This window comes from Amblyraja radiata, chromosome 29 (assembly GCF_010909765.2).
Source record: "Amblyraja radiata isolate CabotCenter1 chromosome 29, sAmbRad1.1.pri, whole genome shotgun sequence".
In the NCBI taxonomy this organism is placed as follows: Eukaryota; Metazoa; Chordata; class Chondrichthyes; order Rajiformes; family Rajidae; genus Amblyraja; species Amblyraja radiata.
In genome coordinates this window covers 18672045-18689229 of record NC_045984.1, presented here as the reverse complement: position 1 = coordinate 18689229, position 17185 = coordinate 18672045, and the positions used below count along the sequence as shown (strand labels likewise).

Sequence of the window (17185 nt, the reverse complement as noted above, 5' to 3'; positions counted from 1 at the left end):
ATTATACATGTACTAAAAATGGAGATATGAAGAGTGAAGATCTACTGTGCTGTAAGGAATAGCCTTTTAGACAACTTGTCAATGATCACAGTTGAACAAGAGGGAGCTGCAGTAGTGATGGTATTGGGCAAGGATTAAAAATTAGCAGGATGATTCATCCTGATTGAAGTATTATTAGAAAGTAAGGAGAAGAACTCTAGATATCAAATTAGCAGCCATTTGAAACAGGCCTGTGGATTTCAGGGTGGATGTATGAGCAAAAGCAACGTAAGTGCAGATTAGCCTACACAACCTTAAGTATATTCAGCATTCACAGAAATAATGCACTATCCTTTATTTTGATCACTCATCCTGATACTTTAACCGTGTCAAACATAATCCACAAATTACTTTAAATCTTGACCCCTGTGCACCCTGACTTTTGAACCCACTGCCCAGGAAAATGTGTCCAAACTGGTTACGACTTCTATCACAAAAAATTGGTTTATTCAACGTCATATTTTTAAATCCTTGCAATATTGTCTATTTTTGACTACTTTCCCCTGATTGTTGGAAAAACAATCTCTTGATCCTGAAAATTCACTTAACCTAGCATTTGCAAACAAATGAAAACAAGTTCAAGGTTTCCACTATGCTTTGTGCGGAGAAATATACTGGAATAGCCTACCTCTGAATTTAATTTCATACCGCCTTTTTTTTCTGGACTTTAAGAAGAAATTGTTTTCTATGGAATACAGTCTTTACTGAAAATAAATTATCCTTAGTGATCTTAGAAATGTGAAGGTATAATGAATGTGAGTGACTGAGGAAGTATTATGAGAAAGTAGGAGTGACCTGAAGAGATTTAAAACATTGAGGAGCATATATTGTCCTTTTCCGCAGCAGGAGATTCTAAAACCAGCGGTGAGAGCGATTACATTTAAATTAGATCTGTGGGGTAAGTTTTTACACACATCTGTCCCCAATGTTGTTGCTGTTCTTATCTCTCTCTATCCTACTATCAGTTTTGTGGTTGATGTGCAACGCCGTTGCACAGTAGATAATTGACTCTTAACGATGAACTTGTATTTGTTATTAGGAGAGATGAAAACATTGGTGATATAGGGACAGAAGTAGGTAAAGAAGCAATGCTTCACTATGAAGGTAACTTAGTTAATGGAGGTATGGGTAATCTTAAAATTTGCAGTCTATTAGTTGCAGTATAAATTGAGCATTCACCCACCTTGCGTGTCTGTTTAAAGTAACATATTTTAAATTTCCAACAGAGATAGGGATTGGAGTAGTGAACATGGGCGGAAGGTAGAAAGTCATCCAGAGCGCTCTTGGCAGGGAAGCATGGATGGAGGAATGATGGGAAGAGATCATGACCGTTGGCAAGGTAATCTGTTCGGGATATGCACTCGGCATGAAAAGCTTTAAAGGTTCTGAACTTGTAATTGAGTTTAGTCGTTACGATTTAAAACAACGAATCGTGATCCGCATTTCCATGTTTATTGCATCCAAAAAATCTATAAACACTTCAGATATGTTGCTGACAGCCACATTATGGCAGGGTACTTGCTAACGAGGCAGTGTAAAAGTGTGGTTGTGTAAAATACAAATTTGGTCTTGGCATGGATTACTTTATGAAGTAATGTTGCTGGGATTAGCAGCTCAAGCCATAGGTTTTCATTGGAATATTGGTTTTTAGAAACCCTGTAATTAAAATTAATTTCTCCAATTGTCAAAGTTTCTACATAGGTTTAACAATCCAAAGGCATTTTTTTTAATGGACCATTGAAATATTTGTTCAATCATTACACTGCTCCATGTTTATACATCTCTTATGGGGCATGTAAACGTTTAAATGTGCCCATAGCAAAGAAAATATCTTATAATTAGCTTATGAGAAGGAATGCATTTCCAGCCACTTTATCTCACCGCATCTCTACCAAACTTCTGTGTCATTTTTCAACTCTTTGCAGGTGACGAGATCTTTTTAAATTTAGCATTACACACAAATGTATATTTTGTAAATGAACAATTATATTTTAAAGTTAACTATTCTTAATTTACCTCTTGCTTTCCAGATATAGCACGAGACGCAAATGTTGAATGTATATCCAAACTACATACTGCAATACATATTTTTTTTTAGAGAGTTTGATATTGCATAACTGATATTAGGACTGAATTGTTGAGTATGGTGAATAGGATTGCTGAAATAATGGAACTGAAGAATAGCCAGTGGTTGTCTCAGTGGAATCACTCTTTACTCACATCAGCAGCATGGCTTGGATTTATGGTGAGATCTAACCCATGATTTCTTCATAATGTACTCCATGCAAAATTAAATATTACCCAAAACCATTGAGTGACCTGCAACTTTTATAGGCCTGCTTCACTGATGTGGGCAAAAACAATGAATGATTCCCTATTTTCAATTTATAAGTGGCACGAATGTACTGAATGCTGATTATACTGTTACATTAATCTAGTCCTACAGACGTCAGTTTCTCAGTTTTAATATTTCACCAAGTTTGATTTCAATTTACAATTATTTAGCTTGAAGGAAATGCAATCCCTTACGTTTACTAACCTTGGTATTAACATACATGCTCTGTCCGATATCTTAGTGGCGTTTGAGGCTAAGTATATTGTGTATTTGTTTAACTGAAGGTTATTTTGCTCTGCAGTTGTATCTAGGTTACCAAATGCAATTGGTGGGGAACCTCAAAGACAGACAAAAGTGATTTTGATGATTGCTATCAGTAATTCTTAAAAGTTAAAGTATGTTTAGAATAGAGTATTTGTTTTACATTTTAATAGAAAATGTAAGAAATGTTCAGCAGGTCAGGCAACATCTATAAAAGAGAAAAGAAAGAAGTTGTAAATGTTTTAGATCAATAGTCCTTCTGAAATCAATTTAATTATTTGGACAAAAGAGGCAGTGAATACCCGAATACAAATGGAGTAGACTAATGGGTCACTTCCCTACTGAGTCATGACATGACATTTTTACATCGGGCTTTGGAGGTATTTCCAAATGACCATTTCTGTTTCCAAACATGTACTTGGAGAACTTTTGACAACTTTTTAATTATGCACTCATAGATTCAAGCAAATAATGTCACCCAAATTGAAAACCAAACGTCACCGGTGCCATTGTCAGTTGTGATGCGGCAGACGGGCCTCCCCCAACTGCACAGGCGCGGCCGGCAAGTGGGGGCGCTGTTTCAAGTTAATTTAAGTTTAAATGTCAATAACTTCTCAAATAAGACATCAATCTGAATGAAACTTGTTTTGTTTACATCGCAGAACAATTGTAAGGTGGGCCAAAATTGTAGTGCTGTCGTGTGCCGTTTTGGTGGAGTTTAAAAAATATATATACACCCCCCCCCCCCCCGGTTGAGTCCCTGTCGTACGGGAGGCCTGGTCCCCAAAAGCAATATTCCACCGCTCACCCATAGCCCCCCCCGGGAGGGCTGGTCCCCCAACCCAGTGCAATATTCCACCACTCACCCATTCCCCCAACGCAATATTCCATCACTCATCCACGCAGCCAACTGTGCGGAGGCGGAGGCCTACCTTGCCCTGGGTGCTGCTCCTCTTCCTCCTCTGGGATCACAACACACTCAGGCAGGCACACACATGTCACAGACAAGATGAGAGTTATAGTAATATATGTACTAAACCAAGTGGGACCCGTTGGGCCCCGTTCCCCCAATACAATATTCCCCCAATACAATATGGTCATGGTACACCAGTCATTGAAAGTAGGCATGCAGGTGCAGCAGGCAGTGAAGAAAGCGAATGGTATGTTAGCTTTCATAGCAAAAGGATTTGAGTATAGGAGCAGGGAGGTTCTACTGCAGTTGTACAGGGTCTTGGTGAGACCACACCTGGAGTATTGCGTACAGTTTTGGTCTCCAAATCTGAGGAAGGACATTATTGCCATAGAGGGAGTGCAGAGAAGGTTCACCAGACTGATTCCTGGGATGTCAGGACTGTCTTATGAAGAAAGACTGGATAGACTTGGTTTATACTCTCTAGAATTTAGGAGATTGAGAGGGGATCTTATAGAAACTTATAAAATTCTTAAGGGGTTGGACAGGCTAGATGCAGGAAGATTGCTCCCGATGTTGGGGAAGTCCAGGACAAGGGGTCACAGCTTAAGGATAAGGGGGAAATCCTTTAAAACCGAGATGAGAAGAACTTTTTTCACACAGAGAGTGGTGAATCTCTGGAACTCTCTGCCACAGAGGGTAGTCGAGGCCAGTTCATTGGCTATATTTAAGAGGGAGTTAGATGTGGCCCTTGTGGCTAAGGGGATCAGAGGGTATGGAGAGAAGGCAGGTACGGGATACTGAGTTGGATGATCAGCCATGATCATATTGAATGGCGTTGCAGGCTCGAATGGCCTACTCCTGCACCTAATTTCTATGTTTCTATCCCTCTTCCCCCCTCCTCCCTCTCCCCCCCCCCTCCTCCCCTACATTAACTTACCATCCCTCTTCCAACCCTTATCCTCCATTCTCACTCATCCCCCAGCTCTCCCCCTCTTCTTCATCCTCCCTCTATCTCTCTGTCTGTCTCTCTCTCTCTCTCTCTCTCTCTCTGTCTCTCTCTGTCTCTCTCTGTCTCTCTCTGTCTCTCTCTCTCTCTCTCTCTCTCTCTCTCTCTCTCTCTCTCTCTCTCTCTCTCTCTCTCTGTCTCTCTCTCTCTCTGTCTCTCTCTCTGTCTCTCTCTCTGCCCCTTTTTGAGATGAGGCTTTGTTTCTATTTCTGCCCATCTGTTGAGCGTTTTCCTCGGAAATAATGCATAGGTAGTTCTCCTATAACAATGGTGTTCCTCGGAAATCTACGATGTAGAAAATCGTGTTATTAGAAACAATTGTCAATGGGATAAACGGGGTATGGGGCTACAGTTTCTAGAGTCGGAATACTTTCCCTGCCGGTTTTTTAATAAATAAAGGTGTTTTTAAAAGTTGTTAGTGCAAACTTCAAATGCAAAAGGTTTTATGTTGCACTATTTAGTGTGGATTGGCACAAATGTCAAAAGCAATTGCTTATTAGTTTCCAAAGCAAGTCTTAAATGGTCTCTTGTGGCTCATAATAAACAATGGTGTCTGATTACTCTGGGGAATGGGATTCTTTTTCTAAGACACCATTTTGCTATCAATTTCCAAAGTAACTTTTTCATCTCCTGTGGTCGAGTTATAACTAATTCAGCCCATGAAATACGAATATTGTGCCCTAATTCATCTTTCGTGCTTTATCCAATTGGTTTATGGAAGCATATGTTATAGAAGAACTACCTTGGATGCAAACAAATGCAGTGATTTTGTTTGATTTTTTTTTTTTTGCAACACCATTCAACCGAATGTTTGGAGAGGATGATGCATCCTGGCTTCTTCCTGCGATCCCCACTGGCACAGAAGTTGATCTTCAGTTCATTCACTCCATGTGATGGAAATAAATGGCTAAACACGGCTAAGTTACAGAATCAGACAAAATCTTGATGACAACACTGAAATCATGTGCTTCAGATGCAGTAATACGTCCAACCAAGATGTTCTTGCATAGTTACAGCATTGGCATCTAATTAACAATGTGGAAAATGATCTGGGTGTATCATGTTTGAAAGGTTCCTGGACAGTTCTATTAAGCATCATCTCAACAAAAACCTACATGCCTTTCTGCAGAGTCATCTAACACAATACAATTACAATACAATTCAATTTATTGTCATTTGGACCCCTTGAGGTCCAAACGAAATGCCCAGACCTTATTAGTTTTGGTCCAAACATGGACCAAAGAAATTAGTTCCAGAGAGAGAGAGTGTGTGTGTGTGTGTGCTCACAACACAAAGACTAATTTGACTGGTGTCAAATAGTCACGGTAAAACTGAAGTCGGTGGTTATTGGGGTAAAATACTCCATTGTGTTGTGGGCAATGCAAGATGGTTGTCGTCGTTGATGGAGACTGATCGTTCCAGCCCAAACCATTTTGGGCTGCTTTATCAATGACCTTCCTTTTTTACTGCTTGCACCATTCAATTCTATTCCAAACTCTTCTGCACATAAAGCATATACCAAGATCTAGACTACATTCAGGAATGGTCTGATTGGAAAATCATTGTGTAAAATTGTGGACAATTACGATCAGCAGCTAGTCTAGGCATCCATCCATGACATTTTTGTCACCATATTTTCCACTCCCAATATTCCTGGGGTCACTTGTAATTCAACTGACTCAGCCACATAATGTTCCTGCTTATCACCTTCCTGCAGTTGCCTCCACCACCCACGCTCACCTGGCTCCATCTGCCTTTTATTTATCTCGTGTCTACCTCTATCCATCATCCATCTACCTCTGCCTCCAAATTCCACTGCTCCCCCTCCCTACAAATGCCCATCATTCTTAAGCCCTCCCTGGTTGTTTTTGCTTCACCACTACTCCCTCTATACTGGCTGACTTCCCTCTCCACTCTGTCCCAAAACAATGACCATTCCTTTCCATACACTGTTGCTATGCGACTAGCTGATTGTCTGGCAGAATGTTTGTTGCATGTCCTAGTCACAAGCAGGGAAGGGGCTTGGTATTTTCTGATGTTTGTCTCACTGGAAACTTTCAGACTTCCAAGGCACAAGTCAGAAACAATCGACTCCAATTGCATGGCACTCAAGCTTGACGTCAACTAGAACAAAGCAAAAAAAGACGCAAAGTGCTGGAGTAATTCAGCGGCTCAGGCAGCATCACTGAAGGACATGGATGGGCAATGTTTTGAGTTGGGATCCTCCTTCGGACTCATCAGAACAAAGCAGTCTTGATTTATTTCTTTTTACTACCCTTAGCATTTCACCATCACGCTGCCATCTACAAAATGTGGTGTAGCTAATCTGTCCGGTTCCTAGTCTCATGATGTCTGCAACCATTAAGGACCAGAACAGCAACTGCATGGAAACACCACCTCCTGCAGGTTTCTCTCAGTTGCACCTATTTCTGACTAGAAATATATATCATTGGCCGGCCCTTTATTAGGCTTGAATCCTGGAATGTCTTCACTGCATCTTTACCTTCATCAGATCCTCTGCATTACTTCAAGGACTTGTCTGTTTTTCTAAGGTAATGATGGGCAGTCATTGCTGCACTTACCGGTGATACCTGCATCCAAAAGAATGAATTAATAAGCCACTGTAGGGACTACATTTGAGCTGAAATTTGTTGAATCTCTCATAAAGATTATTACTCATGGTTGATGTAAGGCTACCTCTTGTGGAGAATAACCCAGTATTCTGCCATTGTAGGAGGTGATAGGGGCATACCTGCCCAGTCTGGACAAGCTCATATGATGCAGCAAGGAGGAATATCGGGGTAAGAGGAGACATGCTTTATTAAGCGAGAAGCTGTTAGTTTTGGAGATTTTGGCTGCTGCTGAATCTAGCTGAGCACAGATATGATTTAGATGAGCTGTATTTGCTTATAAATTGTTAGTGGCATTGGCCTTGTAATTTATATTTGTTCACTGGGATCTGACTATGAAACCAACTCAATTTTATAGAATGAAAGCGGCCTTTCTTTACAGTGTCTCATGGAAAGGTTGAAGGGGTGGGGGGAGAGAAATACCTCAGTGGGTCAGCTACACAGTCTAGGGTATAATCAAGTTCGTCCACATTTATTGTCACATGCACCAATTAAGGTACAGTGATGTATTAAGTTGCCATACAAGTGAAAAGAACACAACACACAATATAATTTAACATAAACATCAGCATTCTTCACTGTGATGGAAGGCAATAAAGTTCAGTCATCTTCCTCCTTTGTTTTGCACCAAATCGATGTTTTATTGTGCCCTGGAAATACTGCTGACGGGTGGGGATTAAGACACATTTGGAATATACTGAGGTTATTACAAAAATTGGAGGTGAGACTAATGCATGTTTTATTTTGAACTGGAAGCACCACATTGTTCCCTGGTATTGGTTTTGAGTCGCTAAAATGTAAAGTTGATGTTGCTGACTTGATATCGGTGGTGCTGTTCCATAGATCTACAGTGCCATAATGTTTTTTTCGACAAAAACCCATCATTTATTTGCCTCTGTACTCCACAATTTGAGATTTGTAATAGAAAAAAAATCACATGTTGTTAAAGTGCACATTGCCAGATTTTAATAAAGGCCATTTTTATACATTTTGGTTTCACCATGTAGAAATTACAGCTGTTTTTATACATAGTTTCCCCCCCCCCCCCCCACACACCCATTTCAGGGCACCATAAAGTTTGGGACACAGCAATGTCATGTAAATGAAAGTAGTCATGTTTAGTATTTTGTTGCATTTCCTTCGCATGCTATGACTGCTTGAAGTCTGCGATTCATGGACATCACCAGTTGCTGGGTATCTTCTCTGGTGATGCTCTGCCTGGCCTGTATTGCAGCCATATTTAGCTTATGCTTGTTTTGGGGACTAGTCCCCTTCAGTTTTCTCTTCAGCATATAAAAGGCATGCGCAATTGGGTTCAGATCAGGTGATTGATTTGGCCACTCAAGAATTGACCATTTTTTAGCTTTTTAAAAACTCCTTTGTTGCTTTCGAAGTATGTTTGGGATCATTGGCTTGCTGTAGAATGAACCGCCAGCCAATGAGTTTCGAGGCATTTGCTTGAACTTGAGCAGATAGGATGTGTCTATACACTTCAGAATTCATTATGCTACTACCATCAGCAGTTGATTCATCAATGAAGATAAGTGAGCCAGTACCTTCAGCAGCCATACATGCCCAGGCCATAACACCCCCACCACCGTGTTTCACAGATGAGGTGGTATGCTTTGGATCTTGGGCAGTTCCTTCTCTCCTCCATACTTTGCTCTTGCCATCACTCTGATATAAGTTAATCTTCATCTCATCTGTCCACAAGACCTTTTTTCCAGAACTATGGTTGCTCTTTTAAGTACTTTGTGGCAAACTAACCTGGCCATCCTATTTTTGCGGCTAACCAGTGGTTTGCATCTTGCAGTGTAGCCTCTGTATTTCTGTTCATGAAGTCTCCTGCGGGCAGTGGTCATTGACAAATCCACTCCTGAAGCGTGTTTCTGGTCTGTCGGACAGGTGTTTGGGTTTTTTTCTTCATTATAGAGAGAATTCTTCTGTCATCAGCTGTGGAGGTCTTTCTTGGCCTGCTCAATGAATCCTTTGCGATTAGTAAGCTCACCAGTGCTCTTTCTTCTTAACGATGTTCCAAATAGTTGATTTTGGTAAGCCTAAGGTTTGACTGATGTCTCTAAGAGTTTTATTCTTGTTTCTCAGTCTCATACTGGCTTCTTTGACTTTCATTGGCACAACTTTAGTCCTCATGTTGATAAACAGCAATAAAAGTTTCTAAAGGTGATGGAAAGACTGGATGAAAGGCTACGTGCTGAGAGCTCTCTTATACCTACATTAAGAAGGCATTTAAACACACCTGAGCAATTACAGACACCTGTGAAGCCACGTGTCCCAAACATTATGGTCCCCTGAAATGGGGGGAGCTATGTATGTACACAACTAATTTCTCCATGGTGAAACCAAAATGTATAAAAATGGCCTTAATTAAAATCTGACAATGCACTTTAACCACATGTGATTTTTTAAAAAATATTACAAATCTCAAATTGTGGAGTACAGAGGCAAATAAATAAATGACGGGTCTTTGTCCCAAACATTATGGAGGGCACTGTAATTATAACTGGGCTTTGCACTTCTTGATGTTACCATACACGTTTAATGAATTGAGTTGGTAAGCTCCATTACTAAACACCCCAAAATTACCCACAAGCTGTGAAAATAAATAGTGATCATATTTCAGTTTATTCCCAATTGCCCAAATGCTTTTAAATTGGACCTTGTTGAACTCCATCAAAAATCGCCCATGTGTTTTTACAGCTTATGCTGTTTTCCATCATTTCTTGCATCCACTGCGTACATCTAGTTTCTAGAATTAAATACTTTCCAAATTAAACTTACAATCTTTGTGAATTTTTATTATCGATTAAGCAATTTAATAAGACTAGTTTCCTGCTGTTCTGTAGTCAGTGAAATGTCCAATATATCAGTTTGTATTTGTAGGAGAAATACAATGAACTAATTCATGTCATATTACATTTCTGAAAGAAATATTGACATGGGAACATGAATTATCCCTGGTCCCCTTAGCCACCTTTCGTACAAAAGATTTACTCAAAATCATAGCCAAATTTTTCATTTAGCTTACTATTTGCCTAATGTACTTTTATTTTAACTTCTGCTTGAATAGTTTCAGCAATGATGGATGAAACCAGCTTCTTGCAACTGAATATGACTGTTTTTAAATGAAGGTTATTTGGTGAGAAGTAAATTAAAATTAAAGCACTTGATAATGAACTATTTTTGTGAAAAGGTTGATCCCAATCCTTCTCAATTTACCTGAGCTGCTAAGTTCAGTTGGCATTCTCGGAATAGCTTATGACTGATGTAAACATGCAGAATGGAGGTCAGTATCGTCTTCATTGCTGCTGGCATTAGTGAATGATGTCACTGCCGTTGCCCATTCAGTTTTACCTCATTTACTAGGAAAGATGTGTCTAATCGCACATGTGCTTTAAAATATCTTGGACTTTAAAGCAATAAAAGGAAACCAGTAAATGATCAAGCAGGTTATATGTGTGCTCATCAGGATTCAATAAATGGATTATTTAAAAACTTGATTTTAAAAAGATACAATGGAGAAATTGAGTGTAGTTCTTTAGAGTGGCTGGATTGAGGTTACCGTGCAATTTTGTTTTGAAACCATGAAAGTGTGCATATCTGTTGTTCGAATATCATCTAACTATAGTATTAAAATATATTTCCGAAATAATTTAAACCAAAGAAAGCTGCGTTAAAATGGGTTTAAATTGTTGAGATGGTGCCGGTAGTTCTGCTACAACACAATACAGGGGCACAACCTTTTATCCGGAGTTCCGGAAACCGAAAAGCTCCGAAAATCGGACATTTTTCCCAGGATGTCGTCTGCACACCAAAGCTCGCGTTTGGTGCCAAACTTGACCCGAAACGACCCACGGTCAACCCAGGTCTGTACTACTGTAGCGGCTGCCTCCTCCCCGGAGACCGGGGAGACACTAAACATCTGTAAATCATTGCTTAAATGTTAGTCAGTTAGTTTGGAGGGCTTTTATGTGAAGGGGGGGGGGGGTGAAGGAGGAAACTTTAATTCTTAGTCCCCTACCTGGTCGGAGAGGCGGGGAGCGGGCAATGCCTTACCGGATCGCCATGCAGTAAGCTCCGGAGCGCTGTGGCCGCCGACACACAACATTGCGGGCGTGCGCGGGCCGCGCTGATTTGGAGCGCCGCGCAGCCAAGGGTAGAGTTGCCGGGGTCGGAGCTACAACCGGCACCGCCTGCGGCCGGACGCCCGCAACCCCAGCTCCGCGATGTTGGGAGTCGGTGGCCACAGCGCTCTGGAGCTTACTGCACGGTGACCCGTTAAGGCATTGCCCGCTCCCCGCCTCTCCGACCAGGTAGGGGACTAAGAATTAAAGTTTCCCCCTTCACCCCCCCCCCCCCCCCTTTCACATAAAAGCCCTCCAAACTAACTGACTAACATTTAAGCAATGATTTACAGAAGTTTAAGTGTCTCCCCGGTCTCTGAGGAGGAGGCAGCCGCTACAGTAGTACAGACCTGGGTTGACCGTGGGTCGTTTCGGGTCAAGTTTGGCGCCAAACGCGAGCTTTGGTGTGCAGACGACATCCTGGAAAAAATGTCCGGTTTTCGGAGCTTTTTGGTTCCCGGAACTCCGGATAAAAGGTTGTGCACCTGTATAAGCTAAAAGCACTGATGACTACATGTTTACATTGTTTAATGAAATATCAGTAGCCATCTGCTTGGTTAAGTAACAGTTATTTCTATTTTTCAGTAACTTAGGTGGTTTTCTAGATCTCGATTGAAATAGTGTTATAACTAATTTATCCCACATAATACAGATATTATTCCCTAATTCATCAGTCACGTTATATCTGTGGTGTAATATTTTTATCGGTAAGGAGATTGCAAGACCAGGAGTTGGTTGGCCTGATAGTTATGAAACAATACAGTAGAAGAAACCTAAAAATTACTTTTTCTCAAATATATAAAATCTTTTGATGGAACTTTTGACACTCTGTGTATATAGAGACCGGTTTCTGCTTCTTAAGGAAAAGAGATGCAGAATATAAAGTGGGGGAAATCGTCAGGTTGTGTTAAATCATGGCAGATCAATATTTAAGAATTGGAAGAAAGGATAAGCATGGTTATAGAAATGGGGCAATTGGGGCAAACACAGAAGATAAAGGTCACTGCTGGTTGGTAGGATAACGTCGGTTGAGCGAAATGTTGTATTTGCTAATTAATATTGTACAAAACTCACTGGTTTTCTATTTCCATACAGTAATATTAAGTTCATAAACTGCTCATTATGTTAAATGCTATTTGGTGTTGCAGTATGTTCATCAAGGAAGAAAAATGTGGACCAGTCTTACAATTTTTTTTAAATTCTATTTTATTTTTAATATGTTTTATTATTTATTATTATTATTTATTTATTTTTATTTTTATGATACTGCCTGTAAGGGAAATTCATTTCGTTGTCTCTAACTGAGACAATGACAATAAATTTGAATACAATACAAGAATACAACAATCATTGACCTTAAAAAAAAAAAATTTTTAATAAATAAAAAGATTGGACACAAGTGCGGGGATTCGAGAAAAATGCACATCAATATGTTAAATTTACATTTTTTTAATCTGCGTCCTGTGCATATTGATACAGTATTCTGGCATGAAGTTAATGGGAAGAGATTTGGTGAGATTTCATTCTTATCTCAGATCTTTGTAGTTTTTTCGATTTGAGGTTCGTAAACCAGTCTCTTGAGTTCTGCTATCTATAGATGTGATGCATCTACAGAGATCTAACTTGGACCACAACACTATCTTTGTGGACCTGCTCTGGCATGTCTGTATTTGTTTCTTGTCCAGCATGAATTAAGCTTGAATGAAGAGACATATATCTTTTATCCCCCAGGCATGGAGGATTTGTGCAAGGGGGCAACCAGCAGGGTGTTCAACCGATGAACCGCACAGTCCAGATAGTGTCAGGAGGTGGCATGCAAGGAACAGGCAGCTTTAGTGACCAAGACCGAGTGCAGAGACCGTCCAATGATCCCCGTTTTCAGCGTCGCTACTAGATCTTGTTTCTTTCAATGGATTTTAATGTAAAGGAAATCTTTAGTGGTGCATAGTGCTAATCACAGTACCATATTCTTGTGTATTTTTGTTTACTGCCTCTGAAACCAGAATTGTTTTGGAATTACTGATCATTTCATGGTTACTTTATTGTTAAAGTACTTGTATTGAAATTAGGCTCTACTGAAGAGTCGCTTCAATTTTCCATAAATAAAAGTTTAAAACCGACTTTGAGTATCATTTTGAGCTTGAGTATCATTTCAAAGATAGATGCCAATTTGAGTCTTGCCTGCCTGATCATGTGCTACTATGAATGTGTGCTGACAGTTCTGATAAAGTACACTATTTAAAGAAATGTCTTTGCTTACACTTTCAAATCCTCTTCCATCTGGATCCCAATGTTGTTACCTTTTAAAGGTTATTGCCATATGTTTGGAGAGGCAGAGCCCAGGCTTCCATTGAGAAAATACATTGGGCATTTATCATTTTTGATCTTTCCACCTACTGTCTTATCTGTTGACTTGACCTGTCTCTATCCTCCTGAGGTTCACTCAATGACTGAGCTTTGCAGCATCAGCATATTAGCTCTCATAATCTTGTGGCACCTTATCAACTGCCTGGCTTGTCCTAATCTATTATAGACACCACTTCAAAAACAAATTATTAAAACATTATCCTTTCACAAGTTTATGCTGACTAGTTATTTTCAAAATGCTTTGCTACCTCTTAAGATTCCAACATTTCCATTTTTCTTTGTTTTCTCTCATCCTTAAATAGTGGCGTACTGCTTACTACCTTCCATTCCAGAATGTAGATGAAAGCCAATGTAATGAATGACAATCAAGATAGCACCTGTTGAGCTCAGAAAACAACTGGCCAGAACCCTGATGACTCCAGCCACCCCCTCATACTGATTACCACCATCCATAGAAGCAGAGATTCTATCAGAGCTGCCTGCTTAGAGTTGTGTATGCTCGTCAGCTCTTAGTTTCCTCCCTCACGCCACCTTCTTTTGACTGTAAAAATAGTAGATTCTGAAAGTGTTTCTAGAGCTGATAAATATTTGACACTTTTGGCATCTGAATATCGGTTTGGATAAAGGTCCTCGACGTACATGAATTGCCCATGGGGGCGTCACAATTCTCAAGTATGTATTTTTCATCTCAAATGTTTTCTGCAGCTTGATGTACCATTCCCATGTCACCCCTGCCCTCTAGTCTTCATTGTAGGTGACAATTTGTTTCAAGGAGATGGTCAGAGAACAACACTTCTGTGAAATCAGTGACTGGCTGCCTGCCTTGGACCTGGAGAAAGTCTATTTTGGAGCTAGCTGAGTCCTCTGCTCTCAACAAGGTGCTGCTGTTCTCCATCTGCAGGGTGGAATAGTTTCTCTTAACTGTTACCATCAGAGTCTGGAGTCTAATTTGCTGTGGGTTTTGCTATATTGTCCAGTCACGTCAATGATTCAATTAAAGTCACCAGCCAGAACAATTGTCCAGGAATTCACCAGCCGTGTTGGGGGCTATTGGAACACAGCTAGCCACTCATCCTGCACTGGTGAAGTGTATGCATTGATCAGGCAGAGCAGGGTGTTTCTTTGAATTACATCTATAAGTAAATACCCATTGAATACCTCTTCAAATTCAGAGATGGCAAAGTTGCTACCCTGTGCCGTCACAACCGTATTAATGGGTCATGGGGCCATCACTGACCATTTCTGCTCGTTGGAAATGTGATAGCTGCATTCTTGCATAAATGTCACATCAGCCATGGCTTGGTATTCTAAGATGGCAACGCATTGCAGTGTTTTCCATGCTGTGGATATTTTACACTAATAGTTTATGGTTTTTAAGTTCAAAGCTGCTGTTGCTGCTAATTGTCCTGTGCCAGCATACCCAGTTTTTTCAAACTCTTGTATTGTTTTGGAGCTTGGGTATTGCTTCCAATCTCCCCTGGGACAATCAGGCCTGTTCTCTATTATTATTATTATGCTCTAACAATTTCTGATCCAAGTTGGTAAGTTGGCCTCCTGGAGTATAGAAACATAAATAGGTGCAGGAGTAGGCTATTCAGCCCTTCGAGCCATTCAATATGATCATGGCTGATCATCCAACTCAGTATCTCGTACCTGCCTTCTCTCCATACCCCTGATCCCTCTAGCCACAAGGGCCACATCTAACTCCCTCTTAAATATAGCCAATGAACTGGCCTCAACTACCTTCTGTGGCAGAGAGTTCCAGAGATTCACCACTGCGTGAAAAATGTTTTTCTCATCTCGGTTCTAAAGGATTTTCCCTCTATCCTTAAGCTGTGACCCCCTTGTCCTGGACTTCCCCAACATCGGGAACAATCTTCCTGCATCTAGCCTGTCCAATCCCTTAAGAATTTTGTGAGTTTCTATAAGATCCCCCCTCAATCTCCTAAATTCTAGCGAGTACATCCAGTCTTTCTTCATAAGACAGTCCTGACATCCCAGGAATCAGATTGGTGAACCTTCTCTGCACTCCCTCTATGGCAATAATGTCCTTCCTCAGATTTGGAGACCAAAACTGTACGCAATACTCCAGGTGGCCCGAGGACGCCACCCTACAACTCCAGGACTGCTTTGATCGCACCGACTGGGACCTGTTTGCACAACAGGCAACCAGTGGTACAGAGGTAGACTTGGAGGAGTACACATCCACTGTGCTCTCCTACATCAACTGCTGTGTGGAGACTGTCACAGTGGACAAGCAAATAAAGATGTTCCCAAACCGGAAACCCTGGATGAACAAGGCGGTTCAGAATCTGCTAAGGGCACGCAACAATGCCTTCAAATCCAGGGATATTTCTGCCTACAGTGGAGCCAGGTCGAACCTGAACAAAGGCATAAAAAAGGCCAAGGACATCCACAGGCAAAGGGTGGAAGACCACTTCAATACTGCGGACACCAGAAGCATGTGGCAGGGTGTCGGGGACATCACTGACTACAAGAGCAGCCCCGCCTGCCCCCACGGTGATATCACACTGGCCCACTAACTAAACACCTTCTTTGCCCGCTTCGAAACTGGCAACACCACCAGGAGTGGAATAACCCCGGCCATGGCGGAGGGACAGGCCTTAACACTGAGCACTCAGGAGGTACAGTGCGCTCTGCGTAGGATCAATCCATGCAAGGCTGCAGGCCCGGATGGAGTCCAGGGAAGGGTACTAAAGGACTGTGCTGTATAGCTGGCGGAGGTATTCGCGAGAATCTTTAATCTGTCTCTATCTCTGGCAACGGTCCCCAAGTGCCTGAAAACAGCCACCATAGTGCCGGTGCCGAAAAAGTCTAAAGTCACCAACCTGAATGACTACCGCCCGGTTGCCCTAACTCCAATCCCAATGAACTGCTTCGAAAGGCTATTCCACTCCCACATCAAATCCAGCAGTGAGACTGAGCCCGCACCTGTCCTCCACTATCACCCTGAGCACCGGCACACCACAGGGCTGTGTACTAAGCCCCATGCTCTACTCCCTCTTCACTCACGACTGTGTTCCTGCATTCGACACCAACACCATTGTGAAGTTTGCAGACGACACAACCGTGATTGGGCTGATCACCAACGGTGATGAAACAAAATACAGAGCGGAGGTGCAGAACCTGGCGGACTGGTGCGCACGTAACAACTTGTCACTAAACACCTCCAAGACCAAGGAGCTGATTATTGACTTCAGGAGGTCCCATAATGGAGAATACGCCCCAATCTCCATTTACGGGGAAAGTGTGGAGAGAGTGTCCAGCTTTAAGTTTCTGGGCACTCACATTTCAGAGGACCTCACATGGTCCACCAACACCGCTGCGCTGGTCAAGAAGGCACAGCAACGACTGTTCTTCCTGAGGACATTAAAAAAGACTGGTCTGCCCCAACAGCTGCTGACAACCTTCTACCGATGCACCACAGAGAGCATATTAACGTATAGCATCTCTGTGTGGTATCTCAGCTGC

At 41.4% G+C, this 17185-nt stretch overlaps 1 protein-coding gene across 4 annotated transcripts in view; it reads left to right on the top strand.

The window, feature by feature from the left end:
- The window catches only part of safb2 (scaffold attachment factor B2), a 48646-nt gene extending 35188 nt beyond the window's left edge, over positions 1-13458 (top strand). For 2 of the 4 annotated variants that reach the window (XM_033046749.1, XM_033046746.1), the window contains 3 exons: positions 1266-1378; positions 7289-7355; positions 13058-13458. In XM_033046749.1, the coding sequence (XP_032902640.1) occupies positions 1266-1378; positions 7289-7355; positions 13058-13220 (343 nt within the window). In that variant the 3' untranslated portion in view covers positions 13221-13458. Of the gene's footprint in view, positions 1-1265; positions 1379-2675; positions 2770-7288; positions 7356-13057 lie in introns of all 4 variants that reach the window. The other 2 variants (XM_033046747.1, XM_033046748.1) reach the window with 2 other exon arrangements.
- Positions 13459-17185: the final 3727 nt, after the last annotated feature.